The sequence below is a fragment of the Macrobrachium rosenbergii genome, chromosome 9 (assembly GCF_040412425.1).
Source record: "Macrobrachium rosenbergii isolate ZJJX-2024 chromosome 9, ASM4041242v1, whole genome shotgun sequence".
In the NCBI taxonomy this organism is placed as follows: Eukaryota; Metazoa; Arthropoda; class Malacostraca; order Decapoda; family Palaemonidae; genus Macrobrachium; species Macrobrachium rosenbergii.
Genome location: NC_089749.1, coordinates 36,624,570 through 36,643,905, shown reverse-complemented (window position 1 = coordinate 36,643,905; position 19,336 = coordinate 36,624,570). Strand labels below are relative to the sequence as shown.

Here is a 19,336-nt window from a genome sequence, read left to right as displayed (position 1 = left end):
CAAGTCTGTTTAGAATTATTGAAGCCTTATCTTTTACTGAGCTTCTGCTCAGTACAGTTGCTTGCTACTCTTTACCAGCTTAGGGATTTATGGCGCCAGTGGGTATCAAAGCGTGGGAGGAGTCATTTGATTTTTTACTTGCTGGGACAAGGCTGTTTCGGACACAGCAGGCGAATGTTCTCATGCTTTCACTAACTGTGGTGTGAAGAAGAGAAAACAGTTGTGCTCCTATCTTTCGTCTAAAGTCTATCCTACTCAGAAGGCAAGAGAGGTTTTGGTTCCCCTTTGGATCGCCTTCTAAGTCGCCTCTTTTTAAGGCAGTAGGGAGGATATTTCTGTTCAGGAAAATAGAGATTTTATCAGGCAGCCATGAAAAGGCTACTCCTCTTCCTTTGGGCCCTCCGGTCAAGATTCCTTCCTTGTCCCCTCAGGACTCGTCTTTGGCTGCAAAAACCTTTCATAGGTCCATATCAGGCTTTGGTACAAGTAAAACTGATAGGATTATGAGGAGGAAATGAAGTTTTCAGCCCTCAGATTCTTATAGGAGGCCAACTGCAGGCCTTTTAGGATGTTTGGAGAGACTTAGAAGCAGAACATAGGTGGGTGGTGGAGGTACTGAAGGAGGGTTATGTAAAGCCTTTTCTATCTTCTCCTCCTCCTCTGATGTCGTCTTATATAGTTTTTCTGTTGTGTCTTCTTCAGCAGGAGAAGTATCTGGTACTTAAAAAAGATGTGGTATTGTTGTTAGAGAAGAATGTAATAAAACAGATGTCTGGAAACTCTCCAGGGGTTTTACAACTGACTTTTTGTAGTACCAAAGGCATCCGGAGGTTGGCACCCAGTGCTATATGTGTCAAGACTCAACAAATTTGTTTACCTGTCCCTTCTCCATGTAATCATCCAGCACAGTGCTGGCAGCAATTTGGAAGAATGACTGGATAATATCGGTGGACTTGCAGGATGCACATTGTCCACATTCCAATAAATCCTCAGTTGCAGAAATTACTTCATTTCATTTGCAGGGAAAGTATTTCAGTTCAGGGTGCTTTGTTTTTATTTATGTATAGAGCACCTCAGTTTTTCATGAGTTTTGCACCCATGAGGGGAAGATGTTACCTTTTTGGAGCGAGAATTCTTCTCTATGTAGATGACTGGTTAATGTTGGCCAACTCAGTTGACAGAATTCTGAGGGCCTCTGTTACTCATTCATTGGACATCATGATCAATTTTCAGAAGTCTGTCCTGATTCCAACTCAGTCCATTTTCCATCTGGGGCTGAAGATAGACTCATAATTTTCAGTCTTTGTTTAGTGGGAAAACGAGTAGAGAACTTCTTAGCATTTCTCAGAGAATTACGGTCCTCAGGAAAACTTTTTGCGAGAAAGTAGCTTTCTCTGTTGGGTCACATGACATCTTGAGGAAAGTTTATCAGATTAGCAAAGCTCAGGGTGCAGCCAATTCAGTTTTATTTGAAAGGAAATTGGGACAATGTCTGCCAGGCTCTCATTTAGCCTTGGTCATGTTAAGTCTTTGAGAGAAGTTAGCATGGTGGAAGGGTTGTTGAAGATTGCTGACAGGTCCATCCCTATGAGTAATTAACCCAGACCTTACCTTGTTTTCAAATGCTTCAGTAACAAGTTGAGAAATGTGTCTGGGCAGCCTAGAGATGTTTTGGGGTGGTTGCCATAAGAGGAGAGCTGCACATAACAAACCTGGAAATGTTAGCTGTATGGAAGAGCCTGCTCTAATGCAAACACCTAACCAGACACATGATTATAGCAGTATTTTCAGACAATACAACCTCTTTGGTGTATGTCAGGAACCAGGACAGCAGTAGGTCAGAGACAATGTTTCTTATGACAGAGAAATTGCTTCTGTGGGCAGAAGCCAGGAACATCATCTTGGTTTTACAGTTCATTCCAGAAAAGGACAAAGTTCTGGCAGATCTTTTGAGCAGGAAAAGACAAGTCCTGCCCACAGAGTGGTCTTCACATCCGCAAATTTTCCAGATGCTGTGGAGTCTGTAGGGAGAGCCAAATGTGGACTTGCTCGCAGCATTGATAAACAAGAAACTACCATTGTATTGGTCTCCATGTTAAGACCCTCAGGCTTGGGCAGTGGACGTGTTTCTTCAGGATTGATCCCACCTAGAGGCTTGTGCTTTTCCCTCCTTTCATAGTAATAGGGGAAATGCTAAACACGTTTCAGAAAGCAAAGAATTGCAGAATGGTTTCTAAAAGTACCTTGCTGGCCCTAGAAAGAATGGTTTCCAGATCTAGCTTATCAGTAGATCTCCCTCAAATTCTTTTGTTAAGGAAGAACCTACTCAGGCAGTTACTGAATTCCATACAGTTCCACCAAAGCCTCCACATGCTATACTTAACCGCTTGGAGGGACACCTCGACCATCTCTTCTGAGCAAGGGAATTTTCTAAGGTAACCCTGGATCTATTCTTGAATCAAGAAAAGAGACAACCATGTCCTTGTATCAGAGGCAGTGGTTTGAGTACTGCTACTGGTGTCATTCTGGAGGAATATCCAGTACCTGTACCTCTATAGACAGCATTATTAAGTTCTTTCACTTTCTTAGATACAGTAAGAATCTTTTGGTCGCTGCTATTTGAGGGTATAAATCCATGCTTTCCCTCGTTTTTGTGTCATGTGCAGTTGGATATCTCTAGCCATCCAGACCTTAAGGAGGTGTTGAGATCATTTGAGATTGAAGTTTCCAGAGCTCAGTGTCTCAGTATCTGTCGTGGAAACTATTACTCAGCAAGGTAAGGATTCCTAATTTAACCTTGCTGATGGGGAACGAAGAAGATGCTCTAGCTTTACTCTGTCTTATTAGGGTAATTGAAATTTATTTAGATAGGTTAAAGCCTGTACAGAGCAAAGTTAACCATTTATGTTGTGGTTTTGGAAAGCTTAATACTCCTTGTCTGAGAACAGTGTGTCCTTTTTGTTAAGCTATTTATAAGACTAGCACATGAAAACTGGATCCAGATCTCTTATCTTTATTGATAATGCAAGAGAGGTTTCTACATCATTTAGTTGTTTGAAGAATTTGTCACTTGAGGACATGATTAATGTGGCACAGTGGAAGTGCGATTTGGTTTTGCCATTCATTATCTAAGCTGTAAAAATCACATTCGAAAACTGTAAAGCTCATAGTCCACTAGTAGTAGTGGGTAAAGGCTTTTTATGAACCAAAAGGAAGTGCAATCATGTAGGCAGTTTCATTTTTAATCATGGTGGTTGGTTTTCTGGGGAGCATGAAGGTATATTTGGTATATAGGAGCATACCTTTGTATTTATGTATTTTAGTTGACTGACATTTTTTGGGCTTTCGGACCCAGGCACAGGGTCCCATCACCACACTTCTTTCGTTCTGGCTGAAGATGAATTGGTTTTCTCTACAAGGCTGCTGTTGCTGCACATACATCAGAGTCTTGCACCTAAACAGAATTCACCTTCTGTCAGTAGTGTATTATCCAGGAAGGATTCCAGAACTGGTAAAAATGGTTTGGTTTTAAACAAGAAGCTCTTAGCTCGCTTGGCTTAGTGGATTTTGTCTAGCTGCACTACCCTCTATCCTTTTCTCAGTGTGGGAATCAGCTATCTTTAACAGCAGGTAAGATTCATCCCAAATAATATAAATTTTCATAAAATTTATATGGATGCTTACAAACTTGAAGTAGACCCCACCCAGCCTCCCCACAACTTAGTGAGCTTTCAAGGAGAATTTTGACGAGATAAAACTTCAAAACACACTGGGTGGAGAACAGGTGTACTAGACATTCATCAGGGGTCAGCCACTTGAGCTGCTGCTTTTGTTTGAGTGCTGACTCGCCTCGCAGAGGTGTAAGCTATCTTCAACAATAGGTAAGTATCCAAATAATAAATTTTATTATGAAAATGTATATTTTCAATTATTAGTGGTGTTCTGCATTCTCAGCATTGGGTTATGTTGGCATGAAGGCCATAAACCAAGATTTGGTTTTGTATGTTTTACCAGTAATTTCATGTAAGATCCATTATTCCGGAAAGCACTGAAAATGATGGGTCACTGACAGCGACAGGTATATCTAATCAAGCTGGAATGATGGCAGCGTTGGCCACTTTTATCAGCATCCACATTTCTTTGAATGCTTGCATTCATGGACCCATCATATTTCAACTTTATACTGGCTTCATATAATGTGTAGAATGAAAACTTGAATTTGATGAACAGGAGATTTTTAGGACAATTTTAAGGGCTTATAAAGCTCAAATTCTGCTGGGAAAACTACAGTAATGCAAATTTGATCAGAAGGATAGGGCAAGCCAGTTTTCTGTTGTCTACCCAGGGTGTAGTTAACACCTCTCTCCTTTAGACCAACACATCTGCCCTCTGTGACTCACTGTAGATAGTGTGATTAAAGAATCTTTCCATGAGGCTGGAGTTCATCATTATCCAGAAATGTCAGTTCTGAAGAAAAGGGTTGGGGGAACTTAGTGGTTTGTCTGTGACTTACATTGGTAGAGAGTTGGGGAGAGGCAGCTCCTCTCTATTATGACAGACATGGAGATAAGTTTTTTTTTTTTTTTTTTTTCCACCTGGCTGTACCAACTGCATGGTTTCCCCCGATCCAAATGTTGTCCTACTTTGAACAATGATGGTCTTGTAAGTTTGTCCCAGTAACTGTTTTATAGCTGTTAAGTCTTAATATTCAAGTTTTTCTGCCTTCGATGGACTTAGCCCAACACTCTGGGTACCATATTTCATTTAATAAATTTAAGTACTCTGAGTAATATTTCTTGTCATGCTGAAAACTTATTCTTGCACATATCACAAGCAGGTTTTATCTAAATAATGAACAAATATGAAAGATGATCAAAGAGTGTGGTGTTATACAAATACAGTAGACCCCCACTATAACAAGGTTCAGCATTCGTGGCTTCCTTTCTGTGGAACGTAAATCCAAACAAATCGCGGAAAATTCATGTTATTTTTGTGACTAAGTACATTTTTCTAATAAAAAAAATTATTTATTAATTTTCAAATATTAATACTAATGTAAACAGCAAAATGTCAATACAGTATTATTGTAAACATGAAAATGTTGAAAAAATGTATTTTTTAATGCCTGTTTAAATATTTAGGATGATAGTAGAGCTTATCTGAAATGTTCACTAATTACAGTAAAGCGGGGGATGCATACCACATCCCCCGCGAAAGCTAGAACCCTCAAATACTTAGAACCCTTCTAAAAACATGTAGAACTGCCTATTTTGATAGTTTAAATACACAATAAACAAACTAAAAATGCTTGTACAGGTATTATCCTACTTACGATGGGGTTAGGCTCCAAAAAACCCATCGTTTGTTGGAAAAAACATATCTCAAATATAGCCTAGCCTACACTAGGGTATTTGGTACCATGTACAGTATACATAAATAGTAGCATAGCATACACTATGAAGCATACTCTATACATACACAGTATAGTAATTATTAATATCAGCTAATTCTGGAGGTTCATGCAAAGTGACTTATGCTAATTCATTACAAAGAGGAATTGAGTAACAAACAAGACATACTTAGCCTACACTATGGTATATTATATACATATACGGTAGCCTGGCCTACATTGTACTGCACTCTATATTCACATATCGTATTATACAAACATCAACATAATGAATATGCATCTTTTCCATGGATCTTTTAAAATGTTGTGCCCTTAATTCACTGTATCCAGTAATATTGTATATAGTCGTATATTGATTTTGTATTATAAATTGCGATCGTAGTGATCAATGTTTTGGTTTGGAAATCGTTTACGCAGTGTTTATTTCGCCATGTTTAACTCAGTTCAGAGCGCTTTTCTTGCTTCTATTTAGCGTAAATGAATCCCTAGATATTATAGTTATATGGGTCAAGTTTATTTTTCATGATACTGTACTGTACAAAGTGTTTTTAAGTAGAAATATATCTTGAATAAGTCACGTTGTGAAATTAATTTAGCTATTTTTTTCATTAATAGATGATGTTGGCCGTTTGGGGGCATTTTTGTGTAAAAATAGCAGTAATGTGTTCTTTTATGCCCAGTAGTTTTGATTAAAATACTTTTTCTCCAATTTTAATTACGGTTGAGTTTCATCCATGTTGTTGATGCACGATAATTTATAGTCATTAGCAGCTTGAACACTGTTTTGTAAGCTTCAGCTACAACTTGCAGCATAGATATAGCAGTATATTTCCTTGCCAATCTTTTATCCATACCGAATAAGGGTATAATGTAAAAATGTATCAGTCCTATTCTACTTAATATCATTTGTACTATAACCAATGGTAATTTTGTATTTACCGTACGCTGGTTGAAATACAGGCAAAAGGGATGTTGTTATCCGATTCAGTGATAAACAAAACAACAGTTTCTTTGTCGGTTGTTTATGACTGTACACATTTACACAAGAGTATAACATTACTAACAATACTTTTATCATTCTCTGTTACTTTTTTTAACTAGAAGATGGGGTAAAGAGTTGGAGGAAAAGAAGCTGGTGTATTGTAATTTTGTCTCTCTTGCTGCCTGTGCCCGTGCGAAATTTAAAAATATTTGATAAATATTGTCATGTCGGTATTAACTGCTTATCCCATTGCAAAATCAAATTATCATAAGGTGAACTATTGTAACTCAAGCACTACCTGAGTATTTTAATAGTTTTATCACAAAAAATGCATTTAGTCATGAAAATGAGATGAAATTACTGTAATTAGTGAATATTTCTCAGTGAAAAATACCGTGAATGGGCGGATATTTTCAGTGAATAATGCGTATATATGTTCCATAGAGAAATCCGTGAATAGATGAGCCCGTGAATCATGAGACCGCGAATATGGGGTTTTACTGTATTTTCATTACAAAATACATTTTCTATGATAAAAGATTTACTATTTTCAAATATTAACATTAATGTAAACACAGCAAAATATCAATAAAATGTTATTTTACTTACAGAATCCATTTATATATACTATATTATTATGTAGATCTATTACCATCATAATGTGTATAAAAAAAAAATGATCATCCAGCCATTTGTAATGTTTAGAGTCTCAGAATCAGCGGATTGAGCCTACTACCAAAAGAATTAGGAAAATAATTTTTTAGTTGCTAAAAAGAAATGAATGCGTTGATAGAATTACTATTTTTTATTTTGTACATAAAAGTAAAACGGGCATACAAAGGTAAACTAACATACAGTATGTCCCCCGTATTCGCGGGAGTTAGGAACTGCAACCACCCGCAATGAACGAAAATCTGCGATAAGTTGGTACTCCCCCTCTAAATATGCTTATAACTTCCTCTTTTAATAGTTCAAACACCAAACCTACCATAAACTATCATCCTAAAACACTTTAATATAATTTCAAAGTCATCTTGCAACATTACACTTGAAAATATATAGCTTACAGCTGTATTTGAAAACTAATCAAGTAACCCCTAAATTCAGGCACAGCCATTTTCTTTTGTACATTTTTATTTTTAGTTTTTTGATACTGTAATTCATATTTCATTAAGAGAGAGAGAGAGAGAACTGAGGTGTTTACATCGAAGTCTAAGCACAGTAACTAGCTGGGGACGATATACTACAGGCAAGTTAATTTAACTGGGGTGGAGTATGACCTTGAGTCAGCCTGGCAAGTAGAATGTTTATGGTACAGTAATTCAGATTTCATGGTGTTTACATTGTAGTCTCAGCGCAGTAACTAGCTGGGGACGAGACAGGACATGCAGGGTAAAGTAGCTGGGGACAAGAGTATGACTGTTGGTGTTGTGTTGCCTATGTATGAAATTCAGGTTTTAAATATTTTTATGGTGATTAGAGATGAAACTTCAACCATGATAAAATATTCTCTTGTTTACTGTTATAATTTGTGATAATCATAGTCAAGTAAACTTGTAATGAAGGATGGTACAGTAAATCAGAGAAAGAAAAAAATATGGCAACATGTGCCTACGTACGCAAGCATTCATTCAGGACAATCACATATTACGAGGATAATAGATCAATATAATACAGTATAAATGGGTTCTGCAAGTGAAATAACATTTTATTGATAATTTGCTGTGTTCTTCATTAAAGGATATGTATACTGAGAGAGAGAGAGAGAGAGAGAACTGAGGTACAGTATGTTTACATCGGTAAGGTGTTTTGTGAATTTGCGCAATTTTAATTTAACATTTTATTTATATTTTTCTGTTTATTATTTGAAAATTAGTAAATAATTTTTTTATCATGAAAAAATACATTGTCATGGAAATAAAACGAAAATATAGTAATCTGTGAATATTGCTCTATGAAAAAATCTGCAAATTAGTGAATTTTCCACGATATATTTGGAAATACATTCCACAGAAAAACCCATGAATAACTGAAGCCGCGAATGCTGAACCACAATCTAGCGGGGACCCACTGTACTGTAATTATGTAACCATTGAAGCTGCAGGTAGGATATAAAAATAATCACAGTTATTGTTGTTTTGTCCAAGCAAAATTTTAAAGGTTTGTCAGTGCAGTATGTGCAAACATGTAACCACACACACACACTCAGTACAGTATTAAAATATTAACCAATGATGAGTCCTTTTAAAAAGGATTTTTAACAGAATGCTCGTCATGTGTTCTATTACTTATATTTTTAAGATGTAAAGAATATTTGTAAGATGTGACATTTCTTTAATCCAATGAATCAGTGTGCTTGCTTCGTGTAGGTGTCTTGACTTATCACATTTGGATAGCTGGCAGTCCAGTGCATGTTGCCATTGTTTAATTTTTTATTATTTCAACCAAAAGAAGTTTGTAAATTGCAATGGAATATGCAGGAATATAAAGTTGAAGAATTTGGACAAGTAATTGGAAAAACCTAATGCAAGAGATGAAAAGTAGAAGGCTGATAGCAGTGCAGCTGGGGATGGCAAAGAACTTGTAGCATTGCTGACAGTTGTGCCATGTAGGGTACACAATTAAGCAGGACCTTCACTGGTCTGCGGCTTGCTGGTCTTCAACTTTCTTAGGTTTCAGGTGAAGCTGCTGATGGTTTTCTTTACCGTAATCATTGTTAACATGTATGTGCTCTTGGTTTTCATATCAAGATTTGGTCCATGTACTGTTTACAGTACATCACATTTACCAAGATCTCTGAGCATAGGAGTGAATCAGGTTTAATTCATTTACATAGTAAAAGTTTTTACTTTATCCCATACATCAGAACTAGATTAGCTTTAAACTTTTTTATTTTTATATTGTAAAACCTATGTTCTATCTTAGAATACAGTACTGAATACAGCATTTCCAGTTCTTTTAATTAGTATTGTACCATATTGAATTAACTTTACTGAGCTAGTGGTACTTTGCAAGAAAAGAAGAATGGTTCTGCCATATATTTGAATCATGTGGAGACTGAAAAGTTAAACTTTGTCTAATAGTCGTGTTTTCCTTACAGGATCGGTACATGTAAAGGGAAGGAGAAAGTTAAAGTGGAAGAATTCATTCAAACTCGCGTCCTAAACTTTAGCGTCAAGACAACTTTGCCTCAGTGCAACTGTCCCTCATATACAGCCCACAAGACATATCTGTCTGTGGATTGGCATTCTTATTATAGGGAACATTCGTTTCAACAAGAGAAAACATTGTGTATTCGTACATGTACTAGAGTTGTAGTTATTTCTATTTGCTTTGAACTGTATACTTATTTATATAATTTGAGCATTGATACTTTTGAGATATGTGATGAACTGTATTATATTTTTATTGATATTTTATAACTAAGTTTGTACAAATGTCTATACATTTACCATATCTTTGTAAATCTTAACTGGCATACGAGTATATAATATTCACAGTATGTAAGCAGAATTTCGCATAGATTTATACGTATACATTTTACAGTGCAGTTTCAGAACTATAATGAATCCATGGCAGAAGGTATTCATTCCAGTCTAATGATATTGTTTATAGGGATTGCCAGGTGCTTTCTTGGTTTCATGAAATTACTCATTTCAACTGCCGCATACAGTATGTTTACGACATGTTGATTTGTTTTAATGCTCAAGTGCTGGTTGATGCTAAAAATTTTTAGTGATGAATTTCCTACATTGAATTGATATTTTTAAACTGTTGTGGTGATGTTCATCTGTTGGTTGTATTTGGTATCTTTACAACAAAAATTTTTGCTCTAATGCTCTTGGCATTTCAGCAGTCTGACCAGCTTGTTGCACCTGAGTTTTCTCCTTAGAAACACTAGCATTACGTTTTATTTCACTCACTTCCATAATTACATCAAAGTACTTTTACTTGCAACTATTATTTGCCAACCAAACTACATTTCATAGTACTGTTAATCTTGAATAATGGAATGTTGTCACTCATGCTGCATGGAGCTTTGTAGTCATTTGCATTGGGTTAGCATTATATTCAGCTGTGTATTGTATACATCAATTGTATGTTTTGCCATGTGTTATTGTGTATATGCTACACATTGTAAATTCATCTTTATATTTGCATAACAGTTTTTGGATCAGTTCATAGATGAAGTTCTTTAGTGTTTCCTCATGTTTAATACATATCTCTATTTTTAAGAGTCCAAACTTTCACCTTTTGGTTATGAATTCTAATGTGTAGTATATATAACTTGCAATAATGCATAGGTCTGTATGGTGTCAGGCTACTGTAAGGTAAATTGTGAAAATTCCATATATTTTCCTTTAAATGTTTTGACTTTAGCATTTATATCAGCATTGGTCAAGCATTAGTGGCTACTTTTGTTCTCACAAAATTATTCTCTATTCCTGCACGGCCTGTATTGAAAAAGTGAGGTTAATCTTGGTTAATTGTCTGTCAGTATTATAGATATTTTGTTTTAAAAGATGTTAGTCAAATATATATTCATTTACAAGAAATTCATTTTTTGTCTTTGAATATTGTTGGGTTGATCTTAAAATTAGTCTCAACAAGAGGAGCATTCCGTTCTGAAAACTTACTCCTGGATTTCAAAGAAAATTACTCCTTTCCTATATGGGTGGTGAAATGAGTTGTTGGCAGCGTTTATCATATATATATTTAATTCCCTTTTCTATTACTATACAAGATTGAATATTGCAGTGGCAGATTCTGCTTTCCTAACAGGCTACTCTTGCAAGTTTTCTATACACCACTGGAAGGTGGCTTGAAGTTTTCAATGCAGTCATTACTAAATTCATTAAAAATGGAATCAGCTAGTATGAACAAAATTCATTAATGAATTTCATGATAAAAATTGTGTTCTTTTGGTAAAGTTCAACAGTATTTTAAGGATATATTTTTTCATAATGTTATCCTTTTTGTACACATAATAGTACTTAACATTTTCAGTTACAGAGAAAGCAGTATAAGAATACTGTGAGAGAAAATATTCCCAAGTCAGGTGATAAAGCAGGGTTTGATTATTATACATATGAATTTGTGCCATGTAAAGTATTGAGGCGATAACACCCATTAGGACCTTATTACTCTTCTTGGTTTTTTTTATATAGAGATTGGTTTTTTTATATAATAGAGATTTACTATTGTATCTTGTAATGAATGGGATGGGAATACATAAATCATTTCAAAATTGCATTTATATATCCATTTCCTAGTGTTTTTGCAGACCATCAAAAAGAATCCATGGATATTTAAAGCCATTTTTGTGTTTTAAAGGGAGCCAGATGCCATTTATTGTCATGGAATATTTTAGAACATCAAAAATTCCAAAAGTCTCTGAGCAATAGAACTTATCTAAACTCTATGATGAAGATTTATTTCATGATTATTATTAATATAACTGAGGTACATCACTTTTTCTCCTCGGGATTTTTTTGGTCGCTCCTTGAGTAAATGATGGCATAAAAAGATCTTTTTATTTGAGTAGCAAAGGGCTTGAGCTATAAACTAGATAAATTATATTTATTGCTCCTATATCTGGCAACTACATGGGAAATGCATTCTAGCTACCAAAAAATCCTAGCTCTTATCAGTTACCATGTGTGAACGTGTAGTTTTTGTCGTATGGTTTGCAAGGACTGTTTTTATTAAAGGCAAAATATATTTAGTTTTATGCAGTAATTTTCAAAAGTAAATGATCTTTAATATGTCGTAAGTAAAGAAAGGGGGAGTGCCTACCAGGTGAGTGCATTCTTGTTTCCATCGAGGATCCCCATAATGCAGATCAGTTCTGTCATGGTTGCAGATGAAGAAAGATAACTTGGCACCATTCATCAGGAAAATGTTTAATGAGTGAGATATCCAATGAAACACCTCCAAAAATGGTGGATTTCTTTCTCCTAAGAACTGTGAACATATGCATTGATAGCTCTTGTTTCATGTTTTCCTAGCCTCACTTTCACTTGTCCCATACATATGTATGCCCAGGTTAACAGACAATTGGGAATATTAAAGATTGGATTTCTTTTCAATGATCTTGATGTTCAAGTAGTAGCTGAGGTGCAGGATCCAGCAAACTTTTTTGCACCGTTACTTCTAGTGCTGTGACAATATGCAGTAACTTTAGAAATCATGAACACATATATATATAAGGGATTTTGACAAAGGAAAAATTATTTCTGAGGAAGGCCCCGTGTCACCCGGTGAAATTCCATACTAACACGAATTTCTAGGTATAAAATGCTAGATATACCAGAGAAAAAAGAGCTTTCAGGAATGCTGGGGTTACTACCCCCAGATCGAGCGTCTTCCACAATGGAGACGTCGGTATAACCAAGGGTGAGTGAAAGGATCACAACCACAGAGCCACACTCAACAGACATCCCCATGTCAAAACCCCTCGAAAAGAGCGGTGAGCCGTTCCAGCCCCCACGCTCATTCACCCGCCAGGCCGGCGACTCCAGCGCCATCTACACTCATTCCAGACTAGCACCACCCCCAGGCTTGGCATGTGCAAGTAGGGGGGGGCGAAAGCAACTTCTGGGAGGGTCACCGGGTGACACGTGGCCTTTCTCAGAAATAGATTTTTCCTTTGTCAAAATCCCTTTTCTGAGTCCAGCCCCGTGTCAGCCGGTGAAATAGTGATAGAGAATCATGCCAAGACTGCAAACTACAGAAAAAAAGACAAGGTGAACTGAACAAAAAACACAGGCTATGAAAAAAGGATTTAATTAGAATATCTCTCCACATGAAAATATGATTAGTAACAGGTAAGTACATTAATACAACCTTAAAAGTAGAATACAAAAATAGGTACACAATGCAAATATAGTAGGCAAAATACATCCAATAATACAAAAATTACAAGGAGTAAATATAAACTTATATCTAAGAACAAGAGAGACATTTACAACATGAGAAAATTTATGGGGTACATGGAGCAAAATAAAAACAGCCCAGTACCCCTAAGACAATCCAAAATCACAGCATGTCAAAATACAGTCACCAAAAAAGATAATAATAAAGGCTATAATAATATCAATTATGAGGAGCAAGGCAATGAGGCATGATCGATCCAGAAGGGCAGGCAGAGAAGTAAATGAGGCAGGCGGGGGGGGAAGGGAGAAGGATAAAGGATAATTAAGGTGGGGAATGACACTCCCACAGCCACTGCTGAAAATTTTAGGGCTTGAGTGATTTTTAAATAATGGCGTTTAAACACTAGAGGTGATTTCCATCCCGTATGTTTGGTAAGTTCGGCCAAAATCCATATTATGAAAATAATTAGTGGAAGTAGCTACTGCACGGATATCATGAACCTTAGGGACTGAATCCGGGTTGGCTTGTTTAATAAAATACAGAATTTGCTGTCTTATAGCATTCAACGAAAGAGTTCCACCTTTCTCTCTGATAAAAAGAGGACCCGACTTACACTGTGGAGTTCTTAAAAGGTATAGACTGGGCATAAGGACTGGTCCTGTGGAAGAGGCACCACCTTCCAAGGGGACCACCTGTCTTGAGGGTCCTCATTTTTAGCTAAAAATCTATGGTCAGGAGAAAGGAGGACTTCTCTCGGACGGAGGAAACTAACAAAATCATCACCTCTAGAGAGAGCCGACAGCTCTGAAATTCTGGCACCTGAAGCCAAGCTAATCAGAAATAAGGTTTTCCTTAACAGATCCAAATAAGAGCATTGTGAGTTGTCAATCTCAGATGCTAACTTAAGAATATCATTGAGGAACCACGTAACAGAATGTGGGCGCGATACGGGTCTCAGACGAGCGAATGCTCTAGGGATAGATGGAAAGTAAGAATCTGTAAGGTCAGTTTTAAAACCATATAAGAATACCTTCTTCAAGGCTGACTTAGCTGTGGTAATAGTGGCCGGGGCAAGGCCCTTTTCAAACAATGATCTAAAGAAGGTAACCTCTAGGTTAGTAGTCATAGTTTGAGCTTCAGATGCCTTCAAAAAGGAAGCTAATATCTTGACTGCTGAGTCATATTGTCTGAGAGTAGAATCTCTCTTATCTGATTCTAAAAACAGAGTGTTAACGGGGTCAATGTTTGCTCCCTTTTGAGCAGCAAACTTTACAAAGTCCATAAAAGTAGGGCATTCTGAATTTTTAAGGAAGCTGACACAGTCTTGGTTTGTACTACTTGGGTCAATCTGGGATTGGGAATCCGATGACTCCGCAACTTGAGTTCCTGAAGCAGAGGGAACCAGTTGCTCTTCGGCCAATAAGGGGCTATCAGGGCCAGTTGACCTTTGAATGACCTGAGTTTGTGCAGTACTTTCAACAACATGTTTATTGGGGGAAACAAGTATATCTTCTCCCAATTGTTCCAGTCTATGGTCATTGCGTCCGTGGCATAAGCCTGAGGGTCCAGATTCGGGGCCACATAACAGGGAAGCTTGTAGTTGCTCTCCGTCGCGAACAGATCCACTTGGAGTCCCGGAACCCGGCGGCAAATCCAATTGAAAGACTCTCCGTCCAGAGACCACTCCGTCTCCAACGGAGTGGTTCTGGACAGGGAATCCACCACCACGTTCCGCACCCCCGCTAGGTGGGTGGCTGACAGATGCCAGCTGTGCTTGTTCGCCAGGGAGAAAATAGCTACCATCACCTGGTTTACGCGACCTGATTTGGAGCCGCCCCTGTTGATGCAATGAACTACCACGGCGCTGTCCAACACCAGCCTGATGTGAATCCGGCTGGGGGGGCGGATTTTCTTTAAGGTTAGAAATACCGCCATAGCTTCCAAGGTGTTTATATGGAACCGTTGAAACATTGTAGACCATGTTCCTTGTACTTTTTGTTTTGGCGAATACCCTCCCCAGCCGCTTAATGAGGCGTCTGTGTGAACCACCAGTGCCGGAGGAGGGAACTGAAGCGGGACTGTCTTGGACAGGCCGCTGACTGTGGACCAAGGCCGCAGTCTCACCTTTAAAATTCGTGGGATGGAGGAGACCTTGTCTCTGAGCCTGACATTGGCTCGACTCCGCCACACTCTGTTTATGTCCTTTAATTTTGCTTTTAAGAGCAGGTCCGTCACTGAGGCAAATTGAAGGGAGCCGAGGATTCTCTCTTGGGACCGGCGGGATGCTGCTTTGTCCCTCAGAAATTTCCTGGTAAGGGAAGCTATCTCCTTCCGCTTGGACGGCGGAAGGGATAACGTGTACGAGGACAGATCCCACTGGAGGCCCAGCCACTGGAACCGGGACTCCAGAGTCAGGCGGGACTTCTCTCTGTTCAGCTGAAAGCCTAACGACTCCAGGAATTCGATGACCATGGCCGTGGCCTTCCGGCACTCTAGAACTGTTGGGGCCCAAATTATCCAATCGTCCAGGTACGCTGCTAGGGAGATCCCTCGGGACCGGAGCTGCTGCACTACCGTTTCCGCCAGCTTTGTAAATATCCTGGGGGCTATATTGAGACCAAAAGGCATGACCCTGAAGGAGTAGGCTTGTTTCCCGAGTCTGAAACCCAGGAATGGAGAGAAGTTCCGCGCAACCGGGACGTGATAGTAAGCGTCTGAAAGATCGATAGAGGTGGTGACGGCTCCACGCGGAAGTAGAGTCCGTACCTGCGCTACCGTAAGCATGCGAAATTTGTCGCATTTTATATAAAGATTTAGACGCGACAGATCCAGAATCACTCTTTGCTGACCAGAGTCTTTCTTTGGGACAGTGAACAACCTGCCTTGAAATTTGAGGTGCCTTACTTTCTTTATTGCTCGCTTGTTGAGCAGTTCTGCCACATAGTCCTGTAGGACTCTGGAGGGTGGCTGGTAAAACCTGATCAGGGGAGGGGGGATCCTTGGTCCAGCTCCAACCCAGACCTTTGGACACAATGCTGTGTGCCCAAGGACTGAAGGACCACTGGTCTCTGAACCAGTAAAGACGACCACCTACCTGACTGGTCTCAGTGGGAGGAAGCGGGTTTGTTTCCTCTACCACGTCCAGGTTTTCCTCTTGGGGCGGTGTTAGATTTGCCTCTGTAAGGGGCCCGACCTCTTCCCCCCTTGCACTCCTATTAAGGCCGTGAAAGAACCCACGGCCCTCATAGGTGGGATTGTGCGCGGTGAGGAGACGTGCAAAGGGTGCAGCAAGGGATTGAGCTGGTTGGACCAGCACGTACTGTTGGGGATGAGCCTTAGAGGTGGAGGCTGGGCCACTGCCGAGACCGGGACAGCTTGGACAACCGTCTGGTGATGAGGTCTCTTATGTCTCCTGAAACGTTTACCAGACTTGGTCTGGGAGCCGCCAGATTCTGGGGTCTTCCAGTAAGCGGAGATACCCCAACGAGAGCGAAGACTTTGGTTGGCTCTAGCAGCCTCGCTCAGCACACTGGCTACGTCTTCATCTGGGAAAAGGTTAGCGCCCCAGATAGAGCTCTTCATGAGCTTGTTAGGCTCATGACGTATGGTGGCCTCAGCAAAGATGAATTTCCTACACTCCAGTTTAGCCACCATAAAGTCATACAGGTCTGACTGAAACCCTGCTAACAGGGATTTAGCCAGAACCTGGAAGAAGGGCTCTTCTGCACAGGAGACGGCAGTCGCTTCTGTGAGGCAGACGGAGTTCAAGGACCAGCCTAACCTAGTCTGGGCCTCAAATTCTGCCTTTAGCAAGGCTTCCAGGAGCTTAGGAAGCTGCTCGCTAAATTGTGTAGACGTGCAGTGAGCATCCAGCTTTCCCACAGTAAAGGTGGATGGGGCGTCTTTCCAAAACTCCTCACCCCCTGGGAATACCAGGGATGTGGAGTCTGTCTCTCCCTTAATTGAGGTTGAAAGGGCTTTGCCTTCAAAGCCCAAGCTCTGAGCCGTATGGTGGCCAGAGCCATTTTGTTGATGCAGGGAGTAGGAACCAACTTCTGTCACCTAGGGCAAACATGGTGTAGTTGCCCTTGAAAGGTGTAAGCTTGGTATTCTCTGCCTGCCACTCCGTCAAGAGTGCAGGAGCGCAGGAGAGTAGACTGAGCTTGGTCCCTAGGAAAGATCACTGTCTCTCTAGGGACCTTGTCTGACCGAGTCTGTCTCCCCCAGGCTTCCTCCGTCAGCCTAATGGTGAAGCCTGGGTATTCTCTGTCTGGAGGCAGGAGATCTTGGGAGGGAAAGAACTCCAACCTCCTCCAAACGTCTCGTCAGCCCAAGACCTTCGATCGTCAGGGTGAAAAACTCAACTCTTCGTGCCAAATGGCACGAAGTGGCAAAACGCCAAAAGGGTTTCCGACATCGAAGGGAGGAGATCAGCCGTGTCCGGGATCTCATACTGTGGGTCGGCTCCACTGGAGCGAGCCATCCCCGCCAGTATGTTGTCATGGCTGTGAAGCTTCTCTGATATTTTGAGAGCTTGGACTCGACCTCCGCCGAGAACCTCTCAAGAAGTGAGTTCGCAAACGCCTCAGGGTCAAAGGCAGGCTGGCGAGGAGGGCTTGGTCTTGGTGCCCTCTTACTCGCGCCTTTGCCCGAGGTTCCAGGTTTGCTCCCGGAGGCTACAGGTACGGAGACCTTAGCCTTCGACGGGGGGAAAGGAGATGCTTTCCTGGAAGACGAGGACTTAAAGCCCTTCGCCTTCCATGAAGTCTTCAGCTTCAACTTGGGGACAGCTGATGGAGCCCTGTCACCCAAGATGGAAGACTTCCCAAACCCTGAAAAAGAAGATGCAGAGGATGATGGGGAATCAAATAGGGCGCCCGCCCCCGCAACCTCACTTACCTCGCTACCTACCACTTGGTCCGGCTCCGTGTTCATAGGTTCCAGGTCCAAGTCCAAGGCGGCGACGTCCTCCGACACCTCCGCGTAAAGGATATCCTCTTGGGGTGGCTGGGTCGCGTCCCGGATCTGCTGGATGATGGGGGTGGCCAACTCTTCGGGAACAGCAGCAGCAACCCGGGCGCCGGGGTAGAGCAAGTCACGCAACTTAGCGTCAAGGACGTAAGGCTTCCCTGACGGTACATTCCTTCCAAACCCAGCCACCCAGGCGCGGAGAGACTCAAGGGAAGTCTTCCTAGAGGACTCGTCCGCCTGGAAGAGAGCAGGCAATTAGGGCTAAGATACTGAAATATAAACCACTAATACAATATAAGCACTAAATAGACTGAAGAGACGTAAGGAACAGGAAGCGATATCTTACCGACTCGTCCTGGATGCTAGCGCACAGAGCGAAGCAGACCTCACAGCCATCGGGGTGCCAAACAATAAGGTCATCCAGCCGGACCGCACAGCCAGCGTGGGTCCGGCACACCACGTGCCCATAGGGTTGCTGGAGGGAAGCGGTGCACCCCGGCTCCTCACAACGAACAGTCTGTATGTGTAAAAAAGTATATGAACCTACCACTCTAAGCAACCTAAAGCAGGTAGGCCAGGGTATTTCGACCTACTGCCGGAAGACTCCGGCGGGGAGAAAAACCCCTCGTCAGAGACAGGGCCACCAAGCCATAAATTAAACAGAGTGGTAGGCAAGCTACTTCCCGGTCACCGGAATACTCCAGTGGAACAGAAGAACTGAGTCAACAGGGCCCTACCACAAGGGCTGCCAGCAATAAAGACGGCGGAACCCCAGGGCAGAACACCGGACACGTAATTAAAACATATAATACTAATGAATATATGTGTAGTGGCGGAGTGAGAAGCTCACTCCGCCAGAGGATAAATATATATATATATATATATACTATATATATATATATATATATAAATATATAATAAAATACAATGATGGTAACAGGGTAGGAAAGAATCGTATCCGGAGACCGGAGGCATCCCCTCCCCGAGATCTCAGAACCTCCCGCCAGAAAAACTATAGGTGGGTGAGGCAACCGTCATCGCAAGGCCAAGTATAATAAAAGCTGGAGTAGGCGCCAATCAACCCAACTAAAGCAAAT

The 19,336-nt window shown here is 40.5% G+C and overlaps 1 protein-coding gene across 17 annotated transcripts in view; it reads left to right on the top strand.

The window, feature by feature from the left end:
• The window catches only part of ArfGAP3 (ADP-ribosylation factor GTPase activating protein 3), a 199,223-nt gene extending 187,583 nt beyond the window's left edge, over positions 1-11,640 (top strand). For 14 of the 17 annotated variants that reach the window (XM_067108896.1, XM_067108902.1, XM_067108907.1 and 11 more), the window contains one exon: positions 9,493-11,640. In XM_067108896.1, the coding sequence (XP_066964997.1) occupies positions 9,493-9,507 (15 nt within the window). In that variant the 3' untranslated portion in view covers positions 9,508-11,640. Of the gene's footprint in view, positions 1-8,405; positions 8,497-9,492 lie in introns of all 17 variants that reach the window. The other 3 variants (XR_010854068.1, XR_010854067.1, XR_010854066.1) reach the window with 1 other exon arrangement.
• The last annotated feature ends 7,696 nt before the right edge of the window (positions 11,641-19,336 follow it).